Raw genomic sequence first — 26,150 nt, 5'->3', positions numbered from 1 at the left:
GCCTGTGCTTAGGACGCCCTCCCCCCATTCCTGAGGGTAGGTGACAGCAGCCCTGGCCAACCAAAGCCAGCGGGACTTTACTGGAAGGACGTCAGGTGTCAGATTAGCAGGAGAAGCAGCCGGCTGCTTCTTGGTCCTTGCTGACCTAGGAAGGACCGAACCTTCGCTCTGGCCCAACAGTCCCATGCTTGGGGGTCCTGGGTCTGCCCTGCCCCATCTCTGCCCCCACCCTTTCCCTGGCACTTTGGACTTGTAGCTGGGGACTTACAAAGGCTACCCTGCCCTCAACACAAGAGGCAGCATTGGGAAAGGTTTTATATACGTATGTAGCTTATATATGCTTTTAAAAATTGAGGTATAATTTACGTACAGTAGAATTCACCCTTTTAGGGGCACAGCTCTGTACTTTTAGACAAACGCAGTCACGTGACCACCACAGTCTGTCACCCCAGAAGTCCCAGCATGTCCCTGTCGTCAGCCACACCCCCACATCGGCCCCAGCCACCACAGAGCGGCTTTCTACCCCTATGGGTTTGCCTTTTCTAGAATGTCCTAGAAGGTCCCGGTGGGTAGCCTTTCACACAGGCGTCTCTCCCTCCGCATAACGCATCTGGTGTTTATCTGAGCTGCTGCGTGAACCGGCGTTGGTTCCGGCTGCTCCTGAGACGTGCCCGTCACAGCGGCAGCTCCTTCGCCCACTCCCGAGGAAGCACACTGGGTTGGTGGCACTTCTCTGTGACAGTAAATAAAGCCCCAGAAACACCGGTGCGGGTTTTGCGTACATTTCTCTGGGGTAAATACCGAGGTGCGTGATTGTTGAATCAGATGGCCAAGGAGCACTGAACTTCGTAAGATGCCACCAAGGGGCGTCCAGGATGCAGCTCCCTCCCGCCCCGCCCCCTACCCCACTGCAACGCGTTCATTGACAGATTTGCTGCCCTTGCACGGCCCTGGCCCTGTGGTTGTGTCTCAGATGGTTTCAGTCTGCGTCTCCCCAGGACAGGTGGTGTGGAGCATCTTTGCATGTGTTTATTTTCCATCGGAATATCTTCTTGGTGAAATGTCTTTTTAAAATCTTTTCCCTGTTTTTTTTTTTTTTTTTTTGTTTAATTGGGCGTTTCTTTGTTGTTGTTTTTTTTAATTATGGAGTCTTGAGAGTTCTTTGTAGATTCTGGATCTAAGCCCTTTATCAGCTGCGTGTTTTGTAAATATTTTTGTGGGAAGGCTTTGCCTGCATTCCGTCCGGTGGCTGGGACTCGGTTGAAAGCTGGCGCCTCCTGAAACCCAGGAGAGGCTGAGGGAAGCCTGGGCTCCACCCATCCCCCACGTGTGTGTGTGGGGGGGCCTTTCTCTGACCCAGTACCCCATCCACTCCAGAGCACTAGTAGTGATGGTCCTCCCTAGGGAGCCCTGCCCCTGACCAGAGGCGACTGGGCGGTGTGTCCGAGGTCATGTGCTGCATCTTGCAGTGTCCCTGGGTGCTCTGTGTGGACAGGAGATGTCACCTGCAGGGGCCTTGCCAGGTCAAGCTCCCGCCTGTGCATGGTGCCTGCCTGGCGACAGTCTCGCCCACACGCTTATACAACCAGTGATAAGGTGGTTTCAAGACCCTAATCCACCCTGAGTGGCGGCTCGGCCCCACGCTCCAGACGCTTGCTGGCGGCCCAGCTGGTGGCTGTGTGGGAGCCGTGGGGGTCTGGATGAGGGGCACTCAGGCCTCTGACATCACCTCTGCCACCGTTGTCCTGCTGCAGGCTCTGCTCCTATACAAGGTCCAGTGGTGACTCCACTCATTTGCAAGAAGAGAGGGAGCGAGGACCCTGGAGGCCAGGCCCTGAGCGAGACCCTCTGGCCAGAGCGTACCTGAGCCTGGCGGCATCCCAGTGGCACCCCCGAAGGCCCGGGCTCCCAGCCCCAGCCTGGCCGGAAGCAGACAGAGGTGCTCAGGTTTCAAGTCCCGGCAGGCCAAGAGTCTCTGCTTGGGCCCCCAGGACTGCCTGGCAGGTCTGGGGGGCAAATCCGCAGCTCCGGGGAGCCAGGTGAGAGCGCGGCTCTCTGGAGCCCTCCAGGAAATGACCCCTGGAGCCAGGGAGGACACTGGCGTGATTGTGCCAAACAATGGACAAAGGAGGGCTGGAGTTTCCGGCCCAGGCCTTTCCCCACCTGCTTGTCTGGCCAGCCCGCGATGGGCTGGGCTATAAAGCCGGGCCTGCTAGGGCCAGGACGGAGCCAGGGGCTGAGGACAGGCGCGGGAATGATGTCCGTCCTGCTGGGCTGGGTCCTGGCGCTTCTCTGGGTGTCCGCGGCTCAGGCCGAGGTCCTGGTGCAGCCAGATTTTGATGCCAAGAAGGTACAGGAGCCTTGGTGTGTGCTGCGGGTGGGGCTGGGGGCTGAGCCCCTGCTGGAGACAACAACGAGGGGGTGACAGTAACAGCTGCCTCTGGCTGCCGGACCTCAGGCCTGCAAACCCTGTAACTCGCTCTCATGTGACCCCGAAGCCACCTCGTGTGGGGGTGATTACTGACCCATTCCACAGCGGGTACTGAGGCTCACAAGTGATGTGACTGGCCCCAGGGGAGTGCAGAACAGGGCTCTCATCCACCCCGGGCTCAGATCCAAGAAGTGGACACTCTGGGGACCCAACCGTGCAGCTTCAGGCAGGTCCCGCCCGGTTCCGGGTTGTCCGGCTTATGGGCCGCGGTCCCCGGGCCTGCGGTCACCCGGCTGCTTTGCAGTTCTCAGGCCTCTGGTTCGTCGTCTCCATGGTGTCCGACTGCAAGGTCTTCCTGGGCAAGAAGGATCACCTGCTGATGTCCACCAGAGCGGTCACAGCCACCGCAGAGGGCAACCTCCGCGTCCACATGGAGTTCCCTGGGTGAGCCCGGTGGGGACGGGGCGCCCCTGGCTGGCGGGGTGAACCCTGGGAGCTGCAGAGAGTGAGAGCGCTGTGCGCCCCCAGGGCTGAGGGCTGTCACCAGGTGGATGCCGAGTACTTGAAGGTGGGCTCCGAGGGGCACTTCAGAGTCCCAGGTAGGACCTGCCCCACCCGCCGTCAGGGGTGCCTGAGGCCGCTTCCCCATGGGGTGACATGGGACTGTCCCTGCATCCAGGGTCCCCTGCCTCCATCGCCATCTGCTAGCTCCCCTCCCCTCCCCCTCCAAGCCGAGGCCGGCGTGGGCGTGGGCTGCGCGGCTGCCTGGGCCCCGTGCACTTCTCCTTGTCCGCAGTCCTAGGCTACCTGGACGTGCGCGTGGTGGACACGGACTACAGCGCCTTCGCGGTGGTCTACATCTACAAGGAGCTGGAGGGGGCGCTCAGCACCATGGTGCAGCTCTACAGTGAGGCGCGCCCCGGGCCCCGCCCCGCCCTCCCCTGGCCCTGGCCCCGCCCCTTCAGGACGCCCCAAGTCCTCCTCTGCTCCACTTGGTCTCACACTCCCGAGTCTGGGCCCTCGAGGGTCAGGGGCGCGTGGGATGCGGGCGGCGGGATTCCACGGCGCTTTGGATGAGTAGGGGTCGACTGGAGGGGGCCCTGAAGGCCTCCCGAGGATGGGGACTCGCATTTCCCCGTTGCCTGAGACCCTGAACCGGGGCTGAGAGCCTATTTTGTTTTAATTTCCGAGGAGATTGGCAGAGTGGGCCAGGGGCTCCCTAAGGTGGAGAGGCCAGGGCGAGGTGGGAGGGTGGCCTTGGGAGCGGCGGGAAAGGATGCCTAAGTTTGGGCGGGGACGGGGGACATGGCCGGGGAGAGCGGCCGGGGCACCCCAGCCTCCTGGACGCCTCGTGTGAATTAGGAAAGGGCGACCCTCGCGGCCGCTTCCTGTCCCCACTGGTCCCTCAGCCAGGCGGGCGCTTTGGGCCCCGCCCAACATGCCGCACCTCGGGTGCCAGACCTGCTGTCAGTCCTCAAGGGGGTGCAGTGAGGCCAGGAGACCCTGTCTCTCCGTCCCCCGCACCACCGTGAGCCACGGGGTTCACAGCGGCCCCTGCTCCGCCCCAGGCCGGACCCAGGAAGCGAGCCCCCAGGCGCTGAAGGCCTTTCGGGACTTCTACCCCACCGTGGGGCTCCCCGACGACATGATGGTCCTGCTGCCCAAGTCAGGTAGCGCCCGAGCCCCGTCCCGAGCCTCGCCTGCAGCCCGCCTTCCGGACCCCCAGAGCGTGCAGGCGGGAGGCGGTCTGAGGGGAGACGGGCAGCTCCTCTAGCCACTCCTGCCCACAGCCCCTTCTTCCCCCAACACACGCCAAGGGAGAGGTTTTGGGGAGCCGGGGAGGGAGTCTTTTGGCCCCAGCCGCGGGGTGCCTGTACAGGGTCGCAGGTCCCCGGCTGGCTGGGGGCTGCAGGAAGCAGTAGGCAGTCCCGGCCAGCTCAGCCTTTCACCCACTGTCCACCTTCCCACAGATGCGTGCTCCTCGGGGGCCAAGGAGGCACCCTGACACTTCTGGAGACCCACCTTCTCCCTTCCCAGGAGGGGGACCGGGTAACTGCTCCCTCCCGTTCTGCAAGGCCTGCGTGATCTGCCCCTGCTGCCTTCACACCGAAGAACCCCGCCCCGCCCCATCCGCTTCTAATTGTTCTGCCTGGTTTGTCTGCTTCAGGCCTCAGCTTACACATCACCTCTTTCAGGAAGCCTCCCCTGATTTTCTAGGGCTGCCATAACAAATCACCACAAACTGGGTAGCTTAAAACAACACACAGTCTCTCACAGGTCTGGAGGCCACAGGTCCAAAATCAAGGTGTGGGCGGGGCTGGCTCCTTCTCGGGGCTCTCAAGGAGACCTTGTCTCTTCCAGCTTCTGGCGGTGCCGGCCATCCTTGGCGTCCCTTGGCTTGTAGACACGTCACTCCCATCTCTGCGTCCCTCGTCACATGCGTGTCTTCTCTCTGTGTGTCTGTGTCCAAACGTCCCTCTTCTTATTAGGACGCCAGTCATTGGGTGTAGGGCCCTCCCTAACCCAGGGCCATCTCATTCTGAGGTTCTTAACTAATTGCGTCTGAAAGACGCTATTTCTAAGTAGGATCGCACGCAGAGTTCCAGGTGGACTCAGGTGGGGGGATCCTGTCCAACCAGAACATTCTGTGTCCCCATAGCCCCTCCTCGCCCCAGGGCACAGGGCCTGCCTTGAGCCTTCTCCTCTCTCTCAGATGATGACGGAGGAACCACCACCTCTGTCACCGCAGGGCTGGGTCCCCGGGACCCCTAGGGACATGGCTGCAGGTGGGCTCTAGGGGACACCGTCTCCCAAATAGACACTGGGAAACCATAGGGTTCTGTAGCCAAGTTCGTCGTGGAGAAGTTGAGAACCTAATCATAAATAACAGCTACAACATGACCGTCACCAGCGTCAGGAGGCCACCCTGTGACCTCTCCTGGCGGGATAGGCGTCGGCACAGTGGGGGCTTCCTCCTTATCCCACGGTCTATGCCGCCTGCACCCCTCAGGTCATCCTGCTCTCCCTGACTGTCCAGGCCATTTATCCAGTGGCATTGGGGACATTTGGGCTGCTTTGACTTTTCGTGGGTCCCAGCATCTCGGCTCTGTCTCCGACCACACGACCACATGTGTGGTTGTTTGTTTCAGGAATGTTACCGGATGGGGGGAGGGGGCAGGGGAAGGAGGGAAATCGCCCCCGGAAGGTTCTGTCTGGAGAGTGTGAGCCCGTCTTTCTGGTCTGCGCTCTGCCTCCCAGATTATCTTAAAAAGAAAAAGCAGCTTTTGGGGTACAGGGCCTCATGGGGGCCTCAGGTGCTGTGGCTTTGCAGTGGTCATTCTGGAGCCTTCTTCCATGCCAGCCCCCTCACTGCCGGCCAGCGAGCGAGCGAGGTGCTGGGCACTGCGGCTTGGTCCTCAGGATCCTGAGGAAGGGGAGCAGCCCGGGGCCTCCGGGGGAGCAGTGTGGAGCTGTGGGGGTGTTTCCATATTTTCAGAAATTTTGGTGGCAGAATTAGCTCACATGGGCCTCGCGGTGATTTGTGAACTGGCGGGGGTGGTGCCCTACTGTGCGTTTGCGGCAGCTGGGGGCATCTGCGGAGGGCGGGTGGCGTGACCACGCCTTTCCTGTCTGTGCAGGGCGAGCCGGAGCAGCAGGCCTCAGCACGCCGAGGTGTCCAGACCCACGGCCCTTTGTTTTCCCCATGCCCTGGGGCACCCCTTCCTGCCCTTCCCCCACTCCCCATCCCCAGTCTGGTGTCTCCCTGGGTCTCCCCCTTCCCCAAAATAAACAGATTCTTCAGGCTCAAGGCTCGTCACCTCTTTGGAGAGGCCCCCAGGGACGGCACAGTGGGTCCCACCTTGACCCTGGACTTCTAGGGAAACTGAGGCGGGGGGTGGGTGTGAAGGGGACTCTGGTTGCCGGGGTCCTCCAGGCTGAGGGGCTGGAGCCTCCAGCTGAGCTTAGCACCTGCGGGGGGCCTGCACCCCCAGGCAGCATCTGGCACCCCGACCCGGCCCCTATGGGGTCATAGCACCTGTAGGGAAACTGAGGCTCCCTGTGGGGGTTGGCTCCGAAGCTGGGGCTCTGCCTAAGCACCCGGACCCCTGCTGCAGGAGCTGGAGGCAGAGCGGCGCGGGCTTGCGGGTTCCTGCCCTGGGCCTTGGGCGCACACGTAAACCTCTGCGAGGCCTGGAAACAGGTCACAGCTGTGGCCAGGGCACTGTGAGCCGTCGCCCGCCCGCCTGGCCTAAGTGCACCTGAGTGGACCCCTGGACATATGGAGCGAGCCCGTCGTCCTCCTTGTTTGGCAGATCAGGAAACCGAGGTCCAAAGAGATCGGCAACTTGCCCAGCAAGGGGCCGGGCTGGGCTTCCGGCCCAGTGGTCAGGCTCCAGGGCCTGGGCTCTATGCTGGCCCTCGATGAGATGTGGGGGGCAGCATATCCCTCCCCCGGGGCTCATTGCCACCGCCATCCTTGTTCCTGACGCTGTGCCCGGTGATCCTTCTCCTAGGAGCTCTGAACGTCCAGGTCATGAAGCACACACTTCAAAGGGCCGGGCGTGGGGCGGGTGGTGCAGGAAGGTGCTGGAGGTCCTGCTTCATCGCCCAGGCCGCCCTGCAGCCCTCACGGGGCTGGAGCCGGAAGCCATCAGCCCCGAGGGGCATCTGTCCTCATCCTGTCCCTGGTCACCCAGAGACAGCGAGTGTCCCCCACATTTCCTGTCCTCCCTCTCCCGCCTGGCCAAGCCCATCCCTGGGGGCCCCGGCTTATCAGCCCAGGGCTGGGGTCCAGCCAGTTCTCGGGTCAGCCTGGCACCAGGATCAGGCAGCCTCCTTGTCCCCCCACCCCCCACCTCTGCTCTCGCTCTTTGGGTGGTCCCACTTGGTCTCCAGTGTGCCAGTCACTTCTGGGTCACCCTGTCCTGGCTTGAGTCCCCCATGCCTGCCTGAACTCTACTTGACAGCCTCCTGTCACAGGGCAGTGCTATAGCTGGTCCCCTGGGAAGCTGGACCTCGCCTGAGCCGGGAGCTGTTCCGGACTGGACTTTTCCAGACCGAGGCAGGAAGGCTGCCCTCACCCCTAGCCCTGGCTGGCCAGCGCCAGGGATGCTGATCTGGGCACCCACAGACCTCCCTCAGCCACGTGGGGCTCGCCCCTCAGCTTTGTCATCATTACAGATGGGGAGACTGAGGCAGGGTCGCACGGCTAGAGAGGACAGAGCTGGTGCCCCAGAATCCGTCTTCACTCTGACATGCTTATCCTCTCGTCTGCGGGCCAGGATAAAGTGCGTCGGTGCGGGGGGCCTGGGCATGGGGGGAAGGGGCGTTCACGGCCCCGGTTCTCACTGGCCGTGGAGCGTCAGCAGCACAGGCCTCGCTGACGTGGCCTTCCAGCTTGGGGGTCCCACTCTCCGTGCTGTGGGGCCTGGATGAGCCATGTAGGATGCACCTTGCGGGCCTGGCACAGGTGGGGCTGGTCATTGTCACGGCGGGGGAGGGCGAGAGGCACAGGAAGGAGACGGGGCTCGGCCCCGGTCCCCCACCCCCACCCCCATCTCCTGTGGGCCCTCCGCTCTGGCCTAGCCCTGGTGCCTTTCACACGCTGCCCCCTCGCAGGGAGGGTCCTCCGTGAGACCTCCCAGGCAGAGGAAGCCCCTCATTCATGCCCCCCACCCAGAGGGCATGACCCCTGCTCAGCTCTGTGCTGCCTCCGGTGACACCATCACCAGCCCTCGAAGACTTTGTCCCAAGACCCACCAGAGAGAGCCTGGAAACCATGTGCCCCTGGGGAGGTGGCCGGGGTGCACGCAGGACGCTCTGAGCCCATGGGGCCTGGAGATGGGGTTGCGTGCTGCCCCTGAGGGTGTGGGGGCTCCTCCTCTCGGGCCCAGGCAGCCTGTTCAGCGCCCACCGGCAGCCCTGGCTGCTCGAGTCTGGGCCGGCCCCGCCCCCGTGGCTCTGTCTGAGCAGTCCAAGGCCAAGTCTGCCCCAGGACGTGCTGGGGGGTTGCGTAACCCTGCCCGTGCCAGCGGATATAAGCCCAGGCGCAGGGGACGCAGAGGCGCTGGGCGCACTGACCGGCGATGGAGGCCGGGCTGCTGAGTGCCATCCTGGGCGTCGCCATGGTGTGGGCGGAGACGGCCGGGCCGGACCTGGAGCTGCAGAAGGTGGCGTCTCTTCCTTGTCTTGGAGAGGCCGGGCAGGGAGGGGCCTGAGCATCCAGCGACTCCAGTGCCCCGTCCCACCAGCCCCCAGCTGTGCTGGCGCAGCTACCTCGGGGGCCCGGGGACCCACCCAGGCTGACCCCACACTGGCAGGTGGCTAAGGGTCTGAGCCCACCTGGTCCTGGCCCTTGGAGGGAAGTGCCCAGGGACAGGCAGGGCCAGTGCCTGCCCTGGGGGTCTCCTGTGGGCAGGCCCACGTCCTCAGCCACAGCAGCTGGTCCCCTGGGGCCTCCAGGGCCTCCCAGTCTCAGTATGCCCCACCCCACCTCCCCCGCCCCACTTCCCGCTCCCAGGTCGGTGGCCCCAAGCACTGTGGAAACCAGAGGGGGCCCGCCCCGTGCGGATGGTGGCCAGGGCCTCTGGGCCCGTCTAGATGCCGTTAGGCCTGGGCTCTTTCTTTGCTGGGTCCGTGTTGCCTGCTGGTTCTCTTGGCCCAGCAGGTTCAGAGATGGTGGATGTTAGGGACATGGATTCTTTTCTCTTACAAAAAGGGTGGGTTTCCAGAAGTTTGAGGCGGAAGTTCTGGGTTCTGGGTGGGTTTCTGAATGCGGGAGTTCCCTCCTGAGGCCGGGCACAGCTGTGCCTCTCCTGTGGGGACGGGGCTGCTGGCTGCCCACGGCCCCGCAGAGCCATTTGCTCGCTGGAGCTTTTCAGTTGGCACTCCCCAGTCCATCCGCCACTGCCCTCTGGCACCCTCTGGCACCCTCCTCCCAAGGCAGGCGACAGCGGAGGCCGTTCTCCTGGGACCAGGCCTGAGTGCGGAGGGGCTCCCCTGTGGGCATCACCATCTGACGGCCTGGGGGGGTGACCACCGGCCGCTTTGCCGCTGAGCCTTGTGGCTGTCCACTGACCTTTCAGAGCCTGCCAACTCCCTGCTTGGGGAGTCCTGCGGGGGTCCGCCCCTGGAGCCCAGGATGGGGATCTCTGTCTGGCTGCCCCAGACGGGGTAGACTCTAGGTTTTTTCTCTAGATTGTAGGATTTTGGCGAGAAGTTGGTGTGGCCTCCAACCAAAGCCTGGCACTGATGACCCCGAAGAGGCTGGAGGCCTTATTCCTGACCTTGAGTGGGCATGAGCTGACCGTGAAGGCCGCATATAGCAGGTGTGGGGTCTGGGGCTGGGGTAGGGGTGCCTGGGAGCAGCCTGGCTACACCAGCTGTGGCTGTGGGATCTGGACGGTGTCATCACCTTGGTGGACCAGCTCTCCCTGTGTCCACTGCCCACGACTTTGACCCAGCCCTCCATCAGAGGCAGGACAGGACACTCAGGCTCCTAGAGCTGCATGCTGTTTCAAAGATAGGAGAGTTTTGTTAAAGCCCCATTATCTATAAGAAGGGAGCTTGGGCGAACGGGCAGGTGGCTCTGTGGAGGTCAGGAGCCCTGGGGGAGAGGCCGGCGCGGCTGCCGCTGCTCTGCTCGCCCTGCGGGTCCTGCTCCAGCTTCTTCCTGAAGACGGCCCTGCCCACCGCCCTGAATGTGCCCAGCGAGGGATGCAGGCTGGCGTGCTCCTAACAAGCGCTTTGCTGCCTTTCAGCTCAGGAAGTTGTGAGACGGAAAACATAGTGGGCTCAGAAATGAATGTTTCGGGCAAGTTCGTGTTTCCTGGTAAGAACCGTTGCGCTGTCGCCGCAGCGACGAACGCGCCGCGGCCCTGGGCCTTGCTGTTCCCCACACTGTGCCCCGCGCTCGTCCTCATGCCCCAGACTCGCATGCGCTCAACAAACCCGACGTCCTCCAAGGGCTGCTCGGGTGCTCCCTCCCCCACCCCCGGGGCTCCGGCGGGCGGTGGCCGGGTGGGTGGGGGGCGGATCCGATCGCAGAGCCCCGCCTCCGAGGGGTGCGGTCTGCGCACAGACCCGCCCCTCCCGCTTGCTCCTCAGGCCACAGGGAGATTCACGTGATCGACACGGACTACGAGCGCTACACCATCCTGAGGTTGTCCCTCCACTGGCAGGGCAAGGACTTCCACGTGCTCAAGTACTTCAGTAAGCTGGCTGGGGCGCGGGCTGAGCCGCGACGCGGGCCCGCTGGGTCCCCGCTCAGCCCCCGCTGCCCCCGCAGCTCGCAGCCTCGAGGACGAGTATGGACCGGGCTTCTGGAGGTTCCGGGAGCTGACGGCAGACACCGGGCTCTACCTGGTGGCCCGCCACGGTGAGCCCCGGGCCTCGGGGTCGCGCAGGGGGCTGGGGGCCCGCGCGTGGGGCCGGGTGCCGGTCCTGCAGCCCCTCACGCTGTCTCTGTCCCACAGGGAGGTGCGCCAAGCTCCTGAAGGAGGTGAGCCTTCCCGGTCCGTGCTGAGCCCTGGGCTGAGTCCCCCGGTCGAGTCCCCAGGTCCTGCAGATCCTGGGCCTCAGAGTGATGACAACAGGCTGCCAGGCGGGGGGCTGGGGACCTAGGGCAGGGCCGAGTGGGGGCGTGGAGGATCCTGGGCCCCGGTCCCACCTTTCTGCCCAGCAGGGTGTGCAGGGCGCTGGTGACTCTGCCCGCTCACGGCCCGCCCGGGTGGGGCCCTGTCGGCACCGGCTCAGGCCCCCGCGTCCCACACATGCCAACCCGACAGCCGCCCGACCCCTCCGTCTCAACACAGCCCCAGAGGTGGGGGCCGTCACCCGCTTTGCAGGTGGAGAAACTGGGTCGCGCTTTGCTCAAAGCCCACAGGGCCGAGACACGGTCACGGCCGTGGCCCTGACGGCTGCGGCCCTGACGGCTGCCCGGGCCCTCGGAGCGGGCAGCGCCTGAGTCCTGCCCTCTGTGTCACAGGAGCTGATCTAGCCCGTGCCCGGGCCGGGACGCCGCGAGCCCTGCCCAGCCCGCCCTCCTGCCCCTCCCCGCTCCAAATAAACCCGCCACCGAACCCGCTGCCCCAAGTCTTTCCTGGGGGCCGGGGGGTGGCGGGTGGGGCGGTGCGTCTTCCGTGGCTGCCCCGGTCGACAGCAAATCTGACTGTGGGTGGTCTATGCCGCTTCCTGTGACATCACTTCCGAGCGTGACGGTGACGGATGCCACCCCTGCTGCACCTCGGCCCGAAGGGGCTGAGTCGGGCCACGCGGCTCAGATGCGGGGTGACAGCCCCCCGCCCTCTTCCTCCTGCCCAAGGTCATCCCCGGTCAGCCCTGCCTCTCAGAGCTGCATCAGGCTCCCTAAAGTCACCCTCCCTGTTAAGTCTTGTCCTGCTCCCGAGAGCCCGGGGCCAGCCTGGGCCAGGTCCCCTGAGCAGAGACCGGAGTGGGCCTGGTGGCTGAGTGGCAGCTGGGCAGAGGGTCATGGACATGAGGGAGGAGGGAGCCTTCCAGACCCTGCCAGCCCCAGGACAGAGACAGGTGTTTGGGTCTGGCCTGACCTCTGGCTCACCCGGGCTTCCTCCAGGGCCCAGCAGGGGTCTTTGAAATGTGCTCAAGCTGGACCTGGCTCTGAGGGCCTCGGGGGTGGCGAGTCAGCAGCAGCTTAAGTGGACAGAGTTCCCTCCAGCACTCCGGTGGCTGCCAGGCCAAACAGCCCAGAGGGCGCTGCTCGGGGGCTGCTGTGAGCCCCGTTGCCCTGGATGTCTGTTCCAGCTCCTGCTGAAGGACCAGGGCCGACCTCCCTGAGCCCAGAGCCCAGGGGCTGGGGCGGAGCACTGCTCGGGGTGGGGGAGGAAGGTGGGCTCTGAGTCTCCCACACACCTCGTCATCCCACAGTTCTAAGATCAAATCACTAACACTTTTGGGACCACCGGGGTTGGTGGCGGGAGGAACATAGGACCGGTCGTGAAGGCGGGGAGTAGGGACAGCCAAGGCACGCGGTCCAGCGGCCAGGCCTCCCCCACCGGCCCGGGCCGGCCCTTCAGTTCCGGTGTCTACCAGTCCAGGCGTGTGGCCCTGGCGCCTTTGCCAAGAGGAAAGCATGTAAATGAAGGGCCATCAGATCAGACGGGCCACCGCACTGAGTGGGGGGCCAAGCACTCGGCTCCCCTGCAATGGGACCCCAAGTGTCGCTTCTGCATTCTTCGTGGGGCTCTTCCGTCTCCCCGCACCCCACCTCCTCTGTCTCCATCTCTTTCTCTCTGTCTCTGTCTCTTCCCCACCCCTCACAATTTGGGAACCGTGGCTCGGATTGGGAAGGCCCCACCTTTCTCCCTGTCTGTGCCCTGCAGGGTGAGGAGGATGATAGCACTTGGGGTGGGGTGGGGGTCAAGGGCGATGACAGCTGCTGGGTGAACTTCGGCAGGTGTCTCCCGCCCCCCACGCAGCATTTACCTGTAGGAGGAGACTTGGTCCCCGCCCGGGGGAATAATTCTGTGCTTACAGAGTGAGAATGCCCGGAGGTGGGCGCCTTGGGCTCCTAGCTGGGTGGGGACGTTGTTGGTTGGCCATTCGCAGACCATTATGGCATCTTCAAAGGACTCAGTAGGCCAGCTGGCAGGGCCCAAAGGCAGGATGTCCCAGCCCACTCCTTGTGCCTGAAGCCCTGCGCTGGGCCGGGCTACGTGGGGTCAGCACAGCGTGGGCGCCCATGTCCTCCGTCCTGCCCTGCTGACCAGAGGCCCTGTGCCTGCCCAGCCTGCAGGCCCTCGGGTGCATGTGCCCATGTCGTCCGCATGTCCTGGGCCCCGAAGGGGAATGTGGGGCCATGTAACAGGGGCCTATGCCGGCCATGCGGGTGGTGACACCACTCACGGAAGCTGAGGGCTCCCTGCTTGGAGCATTCTGGGCAGCCGCTGGGTCCCGGCACTGTGACCGTCCCTGCCTATCGTCCGTGCACCCGCAGACTGTCGTAGCGTGCTCTCCCGGAGTGAGTTTGCCCAGAGTCACGGTGCCCACATGGGTCATGCCCTTCCTGTCCTGCCCCCTCCGTCTGCAGCCTGGCACTGCCCTCTGGCCACAGGACTCACAGTCTGAGAGCCCGGGGGGGCCATCAGCAGGGAGAAGTGGCCCAGCTGGGTAGTCACCAATGTGATAGCTGATGAGCAAATGACCCGCCACCTGGTGGGCGGTTCCCCCTCGGGCCTGGTGGGCGGGCGCGGCTGCCGGCGGGTGTGCCACGTGCTGCCAGCCTGCTTAATGATGCCAGCCTGTGCCTGTTCTGAGCACCCACGGGGAAGGATATAAGCCCGGGGCCTGGGGCCGTGGCCCCTGTGTTTTGGGGGAGCTGGCCCCAGCCACTCACTCGCTGGACATGAAGGGCACTGTGCTCGCCCTGCTGGGGCTCTGCGTGTCGCTGGTGGCTGGCAAACAGGACGTGGTGCTGAAGGGACTTGATTTTGTCAAGGTGCCGGTTCTGGGCGCCTGCCGTGGGGGCCCGCCCCATCCCGAACGCCGGGAGTCCCCCAGAACCCTCCCCGGAGCCCCCGCCAGCTCCGCAGTGCGGGGCGCTGTGCACTTGTCGGGGGGGGGGTGCCTGGCTGGAGGCCCGCGCTCCTGAGGCAGACTCCCTGTGCCCCCAGTTTTCAGGCCTCTGGTATGAGATTGCTTTTGCCTCCGAGACGGAGCCCCTGGGCTCAGCCCAGAAGGCGAGAAAGGTGGGGGCCGTGGTGGTGGAGCCGGACGGGAGCCATTTGGCCCTGACCACTGTCTACGACAAGTGAGTGGGGCGCCTCCCTGGTCACGTCCCCCACCCACACGGTCACCCTTCAGGATGATGGTTTGGGGCAGAGGGATGCTAAGGGTAGACCCCTCCAGGGAAGGGGCCCTCACTCCCTCCTCAGACGGTTCGTGAGTGAACTCTGACCTCCAGCTCTGCCCCGGGACCCCTCCCCTGCCAGGTGTCCGCCCTGCGGACAGAGCCTGTGCCGTGAGGGCCTGGGGGCCCGCGCTCGCAGTCCTGTCTGCTGGCTCGTGCACATGGCCTGGCCCACCTCCTCTTGGACACGCATGTGGCCGGGGAGCGGGGGGTGTGGGCGCTCTTCCAGGGCGGAAGGGGCCTGCTGTCCGGGGCTCCCTTGTCCCAGGCGCCCGGCTGGCAGGCACCTGTGCTCCCCAGCAAAGGCCTCTGCGTGAAGGAGAAGAGCCTGGCCCAGGAGGGGGACACCCCTGGCACGTTCAGGGTTGCCAAGGACACGGGTAAGGTGCACCGCCCCCCGCAGGGGTCAGCGCCGGCCCCCCGATGCTCGGCCCCCATGTCAGGATGGTGCCCAGCAGGCCGGATTCAACGGGGCGCCTTGTCCTGCCTCTCTGGGCCCCTCCTCAGCCCACGCCAGTCTTGGAGGGTCTGGGAGGGGGACAACCCCACTCTCTCCTGAGGGGACTCAGCCTCGGCATGGCACTCCCGATCACCCCAGGCCAGAGCCCTCAGCATGCAGCTCCATGCCAGGACCCCTTGGGTGCCCGGGGTGACCACCCCGGTCCCAGCCTCAGCCCAGGACCCCTGAAGAGCCTTGCGCCTCCTCTGTGCACCTAGGAAACATCCGATGCCCTGGTCAGCAGGGCTCCTTGTCCATCCTCAGGGGATCCCTTAGGAAACCCAGAGGCCTACTCAGACCCTCTGAGTGTGTGTGCGCGTGTGTGCGTGTGTGCACACGTATGCGTGTGCAAGGTGGGGTGTGCTCTCGGGGTCCGTGGTGAGGAGGGGAGTTCTAGGCTGGCTTTGTCTCCTAGGGAGCAAAGAGGTTTCGGTGGTGGCCACGGACTACAAGACCTACACCATCATGGACATTGTGCTCCACACAGGAGCAGCCAGCCACAGAGTCCTGAAGCTTTACAGTGAGCTGGGCTGGGGCCAGCCGGGGCAGGGTCCGCTGCTCGGCCTGTGCCGCAGTCCACTCTCCCCTTGGGGACCCCCGGCTCTGTGAGGGGGCAGGGAGGGAGGACAGACTGGGGCAGAGAGGAGACAGGGTAGGCAGGGAGGGGCCTCTGTCCCCAGCTGGCATTCTGTCCCGCACAGCCCGGGACCTAAAATACAGCGAGGAAGCCTTGAAGAGGTTCCATCAGGCGGCCAGGGAGCGGGGGCTCTCGTCGAGGGATGTGCACCTGCTCGCCCAGGACAGTGAGTGCCGGGGCCCGGGGTCAGTCGGTCCCTATGGCACCCCGCCTGTCCTGTCTCACTCTTTCCTTTGTCCACAGTGACCTGTGTGGACCTGCTGCGTGAGGTGAGTTCCGGCCTCCACCCCGAGCTGGGCCGCCCGGCCTCGAGGGGCTGCGCTCTCTCCTCCCCTCACACGGGGAAGGGGGACCTGGCGTCTGCAGCCGCCACAGCCAAGGCCCACACAGCAGCGCCTCTCAGAGCTGGGGGCCTCCCGAGGGGCAAGGCCTTCAGCTGTCCACTCTGGGCCAGCTCTGGGCTGCGCGTGGGGTCCGGCACCGGTCCTGCAGCCCCTCACGCTGTCTCTGTCCCACAGGGAGGTGCGCCAAGCTCCTAAAGGAGGTGAGCCTTCCCCGTCCGTGGTGGGCCCTGGGCTGAGTCCCCAGGTCCTGCAGATCCTGGACCTCAGCGTGGTGACAACAGGCTGCCAGGCGGGGACCCATGGGGGCCGGGGACCTAGGGCAGGGCCGGGTGGGGGCGTGGAGGATCCTGGGCCCCGGTCCCACCTTTCTGCCCAGCAGGGTGTGCAGGGCGCTGGTGACTCTGCCCGCTCACGGCCCGCCCGGGTGGGGCCCTGTCGGCACCGGCTCAGGCCCCCGCGTCCCACACATGCCAACCCGACAGCCGCCCGACCCCTCCGTCTCAACACAGCCCCAGAGGTGGGGGCCGTCACCCGCTTTGCAGGTGGAGAAACTGGGTCGTGCTTTGCTCAAAGCCCACAGGGCCGAGACACGGTCACGGCCGTGGCCCTGACGGCTGCCCGGGCCCTCGGAGCGGGCAGCGCCTGAGTCCTGTCTGTGTCACAGGAGCTGATCTAGCCCGTGCCCGGGCCGGGACGCCACGAGCCCTGCTCAGCCCGCCCTCCTGCCCCTGCCCGCTCCAAATAAACCCGCCACCGAACCCGCTGCCCCAAGTCTTTCCTGGGGGCCGGGGGGTGGCGGGTGGGGCGGTGCGTCTTCCGCGGCTGCCCCGGTCGACAGCACACCTGACTGTGGGTGGTCTATGCCGCTTCCTGCGACATCTCTTCCGAGCGTGACGGTGACGGATGCCACCCCTGCTGCACCTCGGCCCGAAGGGGCTGAGTCGGGCCACGCGGCTCGGACGCGGGGTGACAGCCCCCCGCCCTCTCCGTCCGGGCCCCGCCCCTGCTGCCTGGTCAGCCTGCCCCTTGCAGGGCCTGGGTCCCCGTTACGTGCTCTCTCACCCGTGACCTGCGCTGTCACCCTCTTTCCTTCTATCCACTGGGGTTGGGACTGGTGGGCAGAGAGGGCCGTGGCCCAGGGTGCGGTGACCCGAGGCTCATGCTTGAGGTCATCAGTGCTGAGGGCAGGGGAGTCAGCCCGGGTGGCCCCGCAGGAGTGAGCACCAACCGAGGGTCTGCCCGCGACTCGCCTTAACAGATCTCAAAAGAAGTCCCAGAAAGACCACAGGAGACACGTCTGCAGGCTAAATGGTGACTGGAAGGGGTGCTGGGGTGTCCCACAGATCTGTGCGGCCGCAGCTTGCAGCGAGGCCAGGGGCCTGGCCTGGTGGGAAGTGGCTGGTTTCACAGAGCCCCTCAGGCTGACCTGCCTGAGACAGCAGGAGTTTGTCTTGTCACAGTTCCCGAGTCTGTGCGTCTGTGATCAGGTGCTGGCAGGGCTGGTGTCTGCCGAGGACTCCCTGGATTGTGGACGGCGGGCTTCCCACTGTGTCCTGGATGGCCCTTCTCTGTGCCCAGGGGACAGGCTTCTGGCGCCCCCTTTCCCTGAGGGCACCGGGCCTGCCAGGTAGGGCTCCACCCTTACGAGCTCACTTAGCCTCGTCACCCCCTGAAGGCCCTGACCCCAAACACACACTGGGGTGAGGGCTGCAGCTTGGGAATTCTCGGGGGACAAAAGTCAGCACCGTCCAGAGGTGTCAGCGGAAGCCAAGGCTTCTGCGGTGGAAGTCAGTAACGTCCAGCACAGAAGTCCCTAGAAATGGAAAAATGCGGCCTGTGGTTCACATGGAGGAGGCAGCCAGGAGGATGCTGGGAAGGCCCGGGCCGGGCTCGCAAAGGCAAAGAGCAGCTGTTACACCGTGAGCTGTCACCCGCTCCCCGGTCGGTCTGCTCCCGAGCGGTCACCATTGAGCACCAGAGTGGGCGGCACAGGCTGCGCGTCCAGGCCGCCCTCAGAGCTTTGCTTCTGCCTGGTGTCTCTGGCATCTACTTCTCTATCATCCATCTATGTATCTATCAATCATCGATCGTCAATCATCTATCTATCATCTATGTCTATCTGTCTGCATTTATCATCTATATCTATCGATCTATCTATCATCTATCTATCTATCTATCTACCTACCTACCTACCTGCCTATCATCTATTTCTCTGTCTAATAGGGTAAATTTTGGCAAACTGAATTTTCCCATAAATCTATCCATTTTATTTAGAACGTCAAAGTTATTTGCTTAGAGGTCAGCAAAGTACTTTCTGTTGATGAAATATTTCCCTCCTGACCCCAAAACCATCTCCCTGCCTCTTGTCATTTCTCACTTTGTGTGTCACGGTCTCTTATTCATGTTACCTAGTGGGTCGCCGCTCCTGCTAATTTTTCAAAGGATTTCGATCCATTCATTCTATTTGCTACTTTCTATTCTTTAGCTACGATCTTCTGCTTTTATCATTATTGTGCCCTTCCTGTGATTTCCTTTAGTTGACTTTTCGTTCTTTATCTAGTTTTTTAAAATTCAATTTGTGGACTAGTAACGTTGTATAAATTCCAGGTGTGAACATCGTGGTGAGCTGTCTGTCTGCTTTTTGCATTGGGAAATGGTCATTCTTTCATTCTGAGTGATACAAATGTTTAAGGCTGGGACGTTTTTCCTCTGGTCACTTCTTTGTGATGTCGTTATTTTATTTTATTTTATTTTATTTTATTTTTTTCTCTTTTTTGTTGTTTTATTTTTTTGTTATGATGCTTATTTTACATACATTTTGTAATTTCGGTTCGTATTATTTCTTTCCTCCTAGAGTATTTTTTTTTAAGTAGAAAATGTAAAAACATCCTAGTTTTGTCATATCGTCGGAGAAGGTTGTTTTAAGTTCCACTTTACGGAACACGCTGATGCTTTCTTTGTGGCTTAGAAAACAGACGTTTTCCGCACGTGTTTTGCTGTCTGTTTCCGAGAGGGAGGACGATGTGGGAACGGCCGGGTGGGCCGTGGGTGCCACGGCCCGTCCTGAGGCCGGCAGTGCCGCACCCAGGCCTGCTGCGGGCAGCGAGGGTCTGACGGCTTCACTCGTGTTACACGTCGCTCTGGACATGTTGCCGCTTGTCTCTCCCCCTCCGGAAAGGCATCGACCGTTTGCCCGGACAGGCCAAAGCGTGGGCCGTTAGGCCTCGTCGTCCACGCGTGTCCTAAGCACAAGCAATTCTCAGTTCACTTTTTCCTTATTTTTGTTCATTTCTGCCCTTTTGAACTGCTCCTTCGAGGTGCTCTCGCCCTGCTGTCAGTGCTTCGCTCGGTTCTGAGCATGCGCCTCGGTTTTCTGCTTGCCGGCCCTGCAGGGGGGTTTCTGTGGGGCGAAAGGCTCCTCTGGTGCTGGCTTCCCCAGTGGTAGCCCCGTGCGGACGGCCTGAGTCTGCGTTCCCTGGACGGGCCGGCAGTGCGGACAGCTTACAACACCCCTGATTCACACGCACCCACTATGGACAGCTTACAACACCCCTGATTCGCATGCACCCACTACGCGGGGCAGTGAACTCTCTTTAATGGGTGGCGTTTGGGGGTCTGTGTGACGTTCGCCCTCCTGACACTGCCACCCCTTAGTGACGGCAATGCCTTCCTGGAGCCCCGCCTGACCCCGCTGCCCTGTCCCACGATGGTGCTGCTCTGTTCCGGCGTCTGGCAGGCAGACAGAGCGGCCCCTTCTCTGGTGGCCCGCTAAGCCCGTCTCCAGTCCTCCTGTCTTCTCTCTGCGGGTGTCACAGGCCTCCCGAAGTCACAGAGGCTCAAACGAGGCCCCTGGGGCGTGCGGCTTTTGTACTTGGAGATAATGTGGCGTTTCTGGTGCAGTTTTTCCTCCTCCGGAGCCACATAGTTTTCAGAGGATTGTGCAGACTCCGTTTTCATGGTTTCCAGCTGTGCTGGGAAAAGACAAAATGGTTTCAAACGTGGCTGTCGGCTCGTCAAGCACAGGAATCTCCGCCGGTTTTGGTCTGTGCCATGCTCCGAATGTCTGTGTCCCCAGAAGCTCAGGAGTTGACATCCTGACCCCCAGTTTGATGGTACTGGGAGGTGGGATGTTTGGGAGGTGCCGAGGTCATAAAGGTGAGACCCCGTGCATGAGATGGGACCGCAAGAGCCCCCTCGCCAGGTGAGGACACCGGCCCCGCAGACTGAGAAAGGGTCCTGTGTGCTTTACAAGACGCGGCGGCATGGGGACTGTGACCCGGGGCCGGGGGCCGGCGCGTGCCGCTCACCCGGCCTGTCCTTGCACCCGCCGCCTTGTCAGGAAGCGGTACCGAAAAGAGGATGCACAGGGTTAATCCGAAGACGAGGCGATGTCTTTATCTTCCTCTCTCCTTCCTTCGGGCGTCTGGGAGGCCGGCAGTCGGGGACCAGCCTGATCCAAGGTCAAGGCCTGAGACTTCCTGGGCACCGAGGGCGTGGGGAGCCGAGTCTGTGGGGTGCTGGTTGGCCTGTGTTCCCCTACCCACGGGGCCCTCTCCCCAGTGGGGCCGCCGTGGTGGCGGATCAGAGGCCCCCTCAGAAAGCCTGGCAAATGGCTTCGTCTTCCCTTCACCTCCCACTCTTGCTTGTTCGGGGTCAGCAGGCTGGAAGCCAGCCAGCCGGGGGGGCTGGGAGATGTGGTTCGCAGGTTCCGCCCACCCTGGGGGGGGCCCTCCCGGCCACCTGCCCCAGATTCTGGGTGCCGAGCCCTCTGCCCTCTGCTCCTGGGGGGCCCTGGGAGGTGTGCAGTTCTGGGGGCCCAGCCGGGGTCCTGGAGGGCAGAGGTGGGAGGCCGAGGCTGGCTGTAGAGGTCAGGTCTGGATGGGTGGAGTGGGGCCTGTGAGAGCAGGACATACATCCGGGCTGGGGACCCGGCTGCGTGTGGGGGCCGGGGCGGCGGAGCAGAGGGTGGGCGGGCCAGGACGGAGTGGGAGCTCTTTGTTCCATTCGGGAGACGTTTTGTATTTTTAATGATTGAAAAAAAGAGACATCCAGAACCACAGCCTCTGAAAGAATTGCTTGTCCTCGCCCGTCTGCTGGGGCTTGACCTTGGCCTGCTGCCAGCCTGGGCCCCAGAGCATCGTCCCTGGCTTTCCCGGATGAGCAAGCCCGGGAGGATGCTGGGCCCTTGGGGAGGGGAGGAGATGGGGGGCTGGGATGGCCTGGAATTAGAGCGCTCATTCTGGAAACTTCTGAGTGGAAGCAAGTGTCGAGATGCAGAGGTCAGCAGGGCACGGGGTAGCAGGGCGCACACTCCCCTGGGCCCACTGCCCGCGCTCCAGCGCTGTCTGGGCACAGAGGCCACCACCGAATAAGCCCCCTCCCTCTTGGGCCATTTCACCGCCTGGACAGGTGGTGAGCGGGGCTGGACAGGTGTTCTGGCGGTTACTGGCCGCCCACAGCGACGCATTTGGAGCCATATAAACGGGTTTTCAGCGGCCAGAGGGCGTGTGTGCCGCTGTGAGGGCCGTGGGGAGCATGAGGGCCGTGCTGCTGACCGCCCTGCTGGCCATGGCCTTGGGGCCCGGGGCCCAGGCCGTGAAGCTGGGGAGGCTGGACCCTCAGAAGGTGAGCGCCCTCCTGTGGCTGCCACCTGCCAGGGCACATCGGTCCTGGGGGCCGGGAGCCTTTCGTGGGGCAGCACAGCCTCTGGGCTCCCACTGGCCGCGGGGGTGGGGCACCGGAGCCCCGAGGCTGGACGCCGGACACTCACCCACCGCTGCCCGTCCAGCTGCTGGGGCCCTGGTACGTCCTCGCCGTGGCCTCCAGTGAAAAGGGCTTCGCGGTGGAGAAGGCCACAAAGAGCGTCGAGGGGGTCGTGGTGACCCTCACTCCGGAGGATAAACTCAGGGTGCTGTCCTCCCGGCACAGGTGAGCGAGGCGCGCGCGCCCGAGCCCCCCGCCAGGCCGTGCTCGGCAGGCGGGCTGCGTCCCACCGGCCCGGCGCAGAGGGCTCGCCACTCAGCTGCTCCAGGGAGCCCCTCGCCGGGCTCTGCTCCCAGCCGCTCTGAACCCCGGGGCTTCCAGGTGGGACTCGGGGCTTCGCCCCAGGCACTGCCTCTGACCGCCCCGCAGCCTGGAGGGGACCCCGATCAGAGCGGCAGAGGCCTCTGCCTCGGGCAGCCCCTTTGCTGACCACGGAAAGTGGGTCCCCGTGTTTGTGCCTGAGGGCCACTGTGTCTCTGGAGAACGTACCCCTCGGAGGCCACCTGTCAAACCGGACTGGTGGGGTCAGGCTGAGCCCCAGCCGACCCCGACTGGGGAGTGGACCACGCGCATGGCTGGTGGGGTGCCGGGGGATGAGGCAGTGCTATGCGGTGTGGCTGTGTAACCCGGGGCCCCGGGGGCCTCTCTGATGGGGCTGTGTGACGGGGTTCACCACCCCTCACGTGGGGGAGGCCGTGCTGTTGCGTGCCGGGGGTGGCATGCTCCCCGAGCGCCCTCTGTCCCGCACTGGAGTCCGCCTACGGAAGACAGTGGGCCCCTGGCCCCCAGGCAGAGCAGGCCACAGGCCCGGTGAGCCCCACAAAGTCAGGGCTTGGTCGCGTGGCTGTGTCGGGCAAGCACAGGTCTCACAGAGCCTGGGTGCCAGCCCCAAAGCCACGCACCGGGTGGGTCCCAGTGGGGCTGGCGGAATAAAACACCCAAACACGGGCTCGGCATCTGGGGAGCCTGGCTCTGGGGAAGCCGCTGCATTTCTGGCCTCCGCCTGGAGCCCTGGGCCAGACGCCGGGTGGGAGGGCACAGAGTGCCAGGCCGCGCTGCGGGCCGACTGTCACGGCAGGGCTTACGGGAGGCCAGGTTCTGTGTTGGCCTTTGACGAATTACACTCCAGCGCTCAGAAGTCAAAGGCAGCGGCCCTTCCGCCCCCAGCAGGCCCCGCCCCTCTTCAGAGCCGGTCAGGCACAAGCGCCCGTGGGTCACTTAACCTCGGGTGCTGGAGACGGCTCCCCGTCGGCCCCCGGTCTCTGCCCTCTTTTAAAACAGCTTTTATTCTCTTTTGTCTTTATTTTCATTAAAGTTACAATAAAAAATTGAATTGTAGTAAAATACACATCATGAAATGGACCATCTTATCCAGGTGCAAATGCACAGCTGGGCGGCATCGGGCGCAGTCACACTGCGTGCGGCCGTCAGCACCACCCTCTCCAGGACTTTCATCTTCCCAGACGGGAACTCTGTCCCTATTAAACTCTCACTTCCTGTCTCTGGATCTGACCCCTCTGGGGACCTCCCATGAGTGGGGGCCCACGGGACGTGTCCTTCTGTGACTGGCCCGTTTCCTGAGCACCGTGTCCTCCAGGTCCATCCGCGCTGTGGCCGGTGTCAGGACTTCCTTCCTTCCAAGGCTGAGCGTCAGCCTGCCGTGCGGGCCCCACGACGTGTCTCATTCCCCGACTGACACTGGGGTGCTTCCCTCTTTTGCCTGATGTGACTCTTGCTGCAGAGAACATGGGTGTGCAGCTCCCTCTCTCTGAGACGGTGCTTTCAACTATTTTGGGGGTCCACCCGGGGGGGGGGTGGCGGGGTCACACGGAGACTGTATGCTACATTTTTGAAGACCTCTTTTTAAGAGCCGTGCAATGCTCCAGCAGGCTTTCTTCCATGCCCTGCGGTGGACAGACGCTTGGCCGGTCCCCAACTGGCGTCTGCGCGGAGCATTCACTTATTCTCCTTTGCCATCTGACAAGTGACAGGTGGCCCCGCGTTAATGTGCGTGCCTTTCTGGAACTGTGAGCGTAGAGGGACATCTTGATGTCTGTTAACGAGCCTTTTGTGTTTCCTTCTGTCTGTGCATATCGATTCCATATTTTTCTCTTGGGTGTGTTTTCACTGATTTGTAAGAACCATTAAATGTTAGGGACGTTAGCCACTTGTCTGTGATAAAAATGAGTTGCAAATACATCGCCCGGTTGGTCATTTTTATTACAGCATGGAGTTTTAACTGACACGCAGGTTTTGTGCGTGTGTATGTGTGTGTGTGTGTGTGTGTCGAGGCACGTACCCGCCTTCTCTTTTTGGGGTGCCTGGGGTTGCGACACAGGAAGCCCTTTCCCGCTCCCTGTGCCGAAGGGCGTCTGGCGTCTTTGAGGCGTTTGAAATGATTTCACGCTGGGGAAACGTGGGGTTCGGCTTAGTTTTTTCCTAGATGGCTGCCCATTGCCCGGCACCGCCCACCCAGGGTCCTCTTCGCTGCACGCCCCGAGATGCCCCTGGCCCGCACGACACCCATGCACTTTGACGCCCCTTCGGACTTCCTGCCCTGCCTCCCCCACCGTGTTTCTTCGCCCTGTCGCTCTCGCTGGCCGCCCTCCCTTTCAGGGTCTTCCTGGTTGTCCTTCCTCGGGTCCGTGGGCGCCAGCTCACCTCGCTGCGCGGAGACCACGCTCGCTTGCCGGGCTCCTGCACTGACGCCTGGGGGAACGCTGGCCCCTTTGCTGTGGGGTCTCTTCACCCAGCCTCGCAGGCCACCCTCCATGTGCCCGAGCCCCCCATGACCCGCGGCACTCCCCTGCTGGTCCTGGGTGGGCGGGAGGCCCCGGGCAGGCCCGCCCCTCTGGCCCTGCGTGTCCAGACACTGCGCTGACGGCGGCCTCTTCCTGTGCCCAGGCTGGAGCGGTGTGACTTGAGCGTGGTGGAGCTGCTGAGGCAGAACTCTGGATGGGTGTTCGAGAATCCGTGTAAGGACGATGCCACCTCGGTCTCATCTGGGGCAGCGCGGGGACGGGGTCCGTGTCCCAGCCGGGTCAGGCCATGAGCCCTGGGCCCTCCGGCCTCCTGCAGGCGGAGCCAGTGCCAGTGGGGAAGGGGCGACCCCACCCCGAGGCCTCAGTGGAGCTCTCTGCCAAGAAGTGAAGGGGCCTGGTTTGTCAAAGGTTTGGTGCTTGAAGGTGCCTGCTAGGCCCGGCGGGGACCCCAGGCCCCCCTGTAGTGTGCCGGGGGGCTGGCGCTCGGCCCCGTGGGGACAGCATCAGGGGAGCGTACCCCGTCACACCGGTTACTCTTGGAGGCCGCCGTCCACCAACCACTGCCTGTGGCACAGGACGGCACGGGCGGGCACAGGGCCTGAGGGCTCTGGGCTCACTGGCAGGGCCCCTGGGAGGCCCGACGGCCCCTGCCCACGGCTCCTGTCTCCCAGCCCTGGGCGTGCTGGAGTACCGGGTGCTGGGCACCGACTTCCAAGCCTACGCCGTGGTGTTCACCCAGCTGGAGCTGGGGGACGAGGCCTTCAGCACAGTGGAGCTGTACAGTGAGTGGGCCGGGGCCGGGGCCGGGGCCGGGGCCGGGGCCGGGCCACGGGTCTGCCGGCTGCCGCTGCCCCCCCTCCCTGCACCAAGCTGCCAAGTGGGGCCCCCGCGCCTTCCTTCTGCCTCCCCCGTCCTGCTCCCGCTCTCTGGAGGAGGCACGGCCCTGCGTGGAGGGAGGGGTGCAGCTCCCTCTCCACCCCCGCCCCCGTCCCCGTGGGAGGGGGAAGGGCCTTGGGGTCAGAGAGGGGCAGGGTCCCTGTGTGTCCAGTCCTGCTGCACGGCCCCCCTGCCCCAGGCCCGGCTCTCAGGGGTGCCCCCGCAGGCCGGACGGAGCGGGCCAGCCAGGAGGCCATGGAGCGCTTCACCAAGTGGAGCCAGGGGCTGGGCTTCCTCTCACAGCAGCGGGCCCAGCTGCAGACCGACCGTGAGTGTCGCCAGGGGCCGCTCGTGACGCCCAAGGCTGTGCTGGGGCCACGGGGCCCCTCGCTGACCCCTGGCAGTCTCGGGGACCCTTCTGGCCTTGGGGAGTCGGGCAGGACTGGGGGTCCTCAAGGAGTCACTTACCCCTGACCAGAGTTGGGCCATCACAGGCAGGGCTGTGGGTGGGGTGGGCAGGGCCCGGGGCGGGGGCGGCCACCGCCCTGCAGACCTGCTGCCTCATGTCCCATCTCTCTGCCCCCCAGTTACCTGTGCACAGAAGGCCTTCCAGGTAAGCTGCCATGGGGGCGCCGCCCTGGGTTCCCTGGGTTCAGGTGAGCTTGGGCCCTGGGGCCCTCGTACCTGGGGGCAGAGCGGCCAGTGGCTCCATCGCTGTGGGGGGACCAGAGGTGGGGGGCAGACACTTCTTGGGGTAAGCCTGGATCCCCCATAATCTTCTCTGTTTGCAGTGAGTGCTGTGGCCGCAGGGGACAGTGCCCACCGTCCTGTTGGAAGGGGCCAGGCACTGCCCTCCATGGCTGGGGGCTGGCGCTGAGCCGGCTGCCCCAGGCCTCTTGCTGCAGACCCAAATAAAGGGACGCCGGAAGCCCGCCCGTGCCTCCGTGTGTGTCG

At 63.8% G+C, this 26,150-nt stretch overlaps 3 protein-coding genes across 7 annotated transcripts; all 3 read left to right on the top strand.

Annotated features, from left to right (window-relative positions):
- Positions 1 to 1,106: 1,106 nt before the first annotated feature.
- Positions 1,107 to 5,548, top strand: LCN15 (lipocalin 15). Of its 4 annotated transcripts, XM_039858901.1 has the most exons (6): positions 1,107 to 2,350; positions 2,736 to 2,875; positions 2,960 to 3,030; positions 3,228 to 3,338; positions 4,000 to 4,101; positions 4,402 to 5,548. In XM_039858901.1, the coding sequence occupies exons 1-6, from the start codon at positions 2,186 to 2,188 to the stop codon at positions 4,434 to 4,436; spliced, it is 624 nt and encodes a 207-aa protein (XP_039714835.1). In that variant the 5' UTR covers positions 1,107 to 2,185; the 3' UTR covers positions 4,437 to 5,548. The 4 variants fall into 4 exon arrangements, with proteins under 4 accessions (XP_039714835.1, XP_039714837.1, XP_039714836.1 ...); XM_039858903.1 differs by lacking the exon at positions 4,402 to 5,548 and having other exon boundaries at positions 1,107 to 2,039; positions 2,743 to 2,875; positions 4,000 to 4,272; XM_039858902.1 differs by lacking the exon at positions 4,402 to 5,548 and having other exon boundaries at positions 1,107 to 2,039; positions 4,000 to 4,272.
- Positions 5,549 to 8,285: 2,737 nt separating this feature from the next.
- LCN8 (lipocalin 8) lies at positions 8,286 to 11,451 on the top strand. Of its 2 annotated transcripts, XM_039858899.1 has the most exons (7): positions 8,286 to 8,601; positions 9,629 to 9,759; positions 10,192 to 10,262; positions 10,538 to 10,642; positions 10,719 to 10,808; positions 10,906 to 10,931; positions 11,418 to 11,451. In XM_039858899.1, the coding sequence occupies exons 1-7, from the start codon at positions 8,518 to 8,520 to the stop codon at positions 11,427 to 11,429; spliced, it is 519 nt and encodes a 172-aa protein (XP_039714833.1). In that variant the 5' UTR covers positions 8,286 to 8,517; the 3' UTR covers positions 11,430 to 11,451. The 2 variants fall into 2 exon arrangements, with proteins under 2 accessions (XP_039714833.1, XP_039714832.1); XM_039858898.1 differs by lacking the exon at positions 11,418 to 11,451 and having other exon boundaries at positions 10,906 to 10,986.
- Positions 11,452 to 21,330: 9,879 nt separating this feature from the next.
- LCN6 (lipocalin 6) lies at positions 21,331 to 25,828 on the top strand. Its single transcript, XM_039858907.1, has 5 exons — positions 21,331 to 21,420; positions 21,584 to 21,723; positions 24,463 to 24,533; positions 24,992 to 25,102; positions 25,423 to 25,828. Exons 1-5 carry the CDS (start codon positions 21,331 to 21,333, stop codon positions 25,668 to 25,670), a joined length of 660 nt encoding a protein of 219 aa, XP_039714841.1. The 3' UTR covers positions 25,671 to 25,828.
- Positions 25,829 to 26,150: the final 322 nt, after the last annotated feature.

The sequence above is a fragment of the Pteropus medius genome, unplaced genomic scaffold (genome assembly GCF_902729225.1).
Source record: "Pteropus medius unplaced genomic scaffold, Ma_sr-lr_union100, whole genome shotgun sequence".
NCBI lineage: Eukaryota > Metazoa > Chordata > Mammalia > Chiroptera > Pteropodidae > Pteropus > Pteropus medius.
Note: the sequence above shows the minus strand (reverse complement) of the source record. Positions and strands in the feature narration are given on the sequence as shown.

Excerpts from the sequence above, each read along its gene's own strand:
- LCN15 (XM_039858900.1), top strand. The coding sequence starts at position 2,186 with ATGGGCTGGGCTATAAAGCCGGGCCTGCTAGGGCCAGGACGGAGCCAG. Across the intron at positions 2,351-2,735 it reads CAGATTTTGATGCCAAGAAG|TTCTCAGGCCTCTGGTTCGT; the intron begins GTACAGGAGCCT and ends GCTGCTTTGCAG. Across the intron at positions 3,339-3,999 it reads CACCATGGTGCAGCTCTACA|GCCGGACCCAGGAAGCGAGC; the intron begins GTGAGGCGCGCC and ends GCTCCGCCCCAG.
- LCN8 (XM_039858898.1), top strand. The coding sequence starts at position 8,518 with ATGGAGGCCGGGCTGCTGAGTGCCATCCTGGGCGTCGCCATGGTGTGG. Across the intron at positions 8,602-9,628 it reads CGGACCTGGAGCTGCAGAAG|ATTGTAGGATTTTGGCGAGA; the intron begins GTGGCGTCTCTT and ends TTTTTTCTCTAG. Across the intron at positions 10,643-10,718 it reads CCACGTGCTCAAGTACTTCA|CTCGCAGCCTCGAGGACGAG; the intron begins GTAAGCTGGCTG and ends CTGCCCCCGCAG.
- LCN6 (XM_039858907.1), top strand. The coding sequence starts at position 21,331 with ATGAGGGCCGTGCTGCTGACCGCCCTGCTGGCCATGGCCTTGGGGCCC. Across the intron at positions 21,421-21,583 it reads GGAGGCTGGACCCTCAGAAG|CTGCTGGGGCCCTGGTACGT; the intron begins GTGAGCGCCCTC and ends CTGCCCGTCCAG. Across the intron at positions 21,724-24,462 it reads GTGCTGTCCTCCCGGCACAG|GCTGGAGCGGTGTGACTTGA; the intron begins GTGAGCGAGGCG and ends TCCTGTGCCCAG.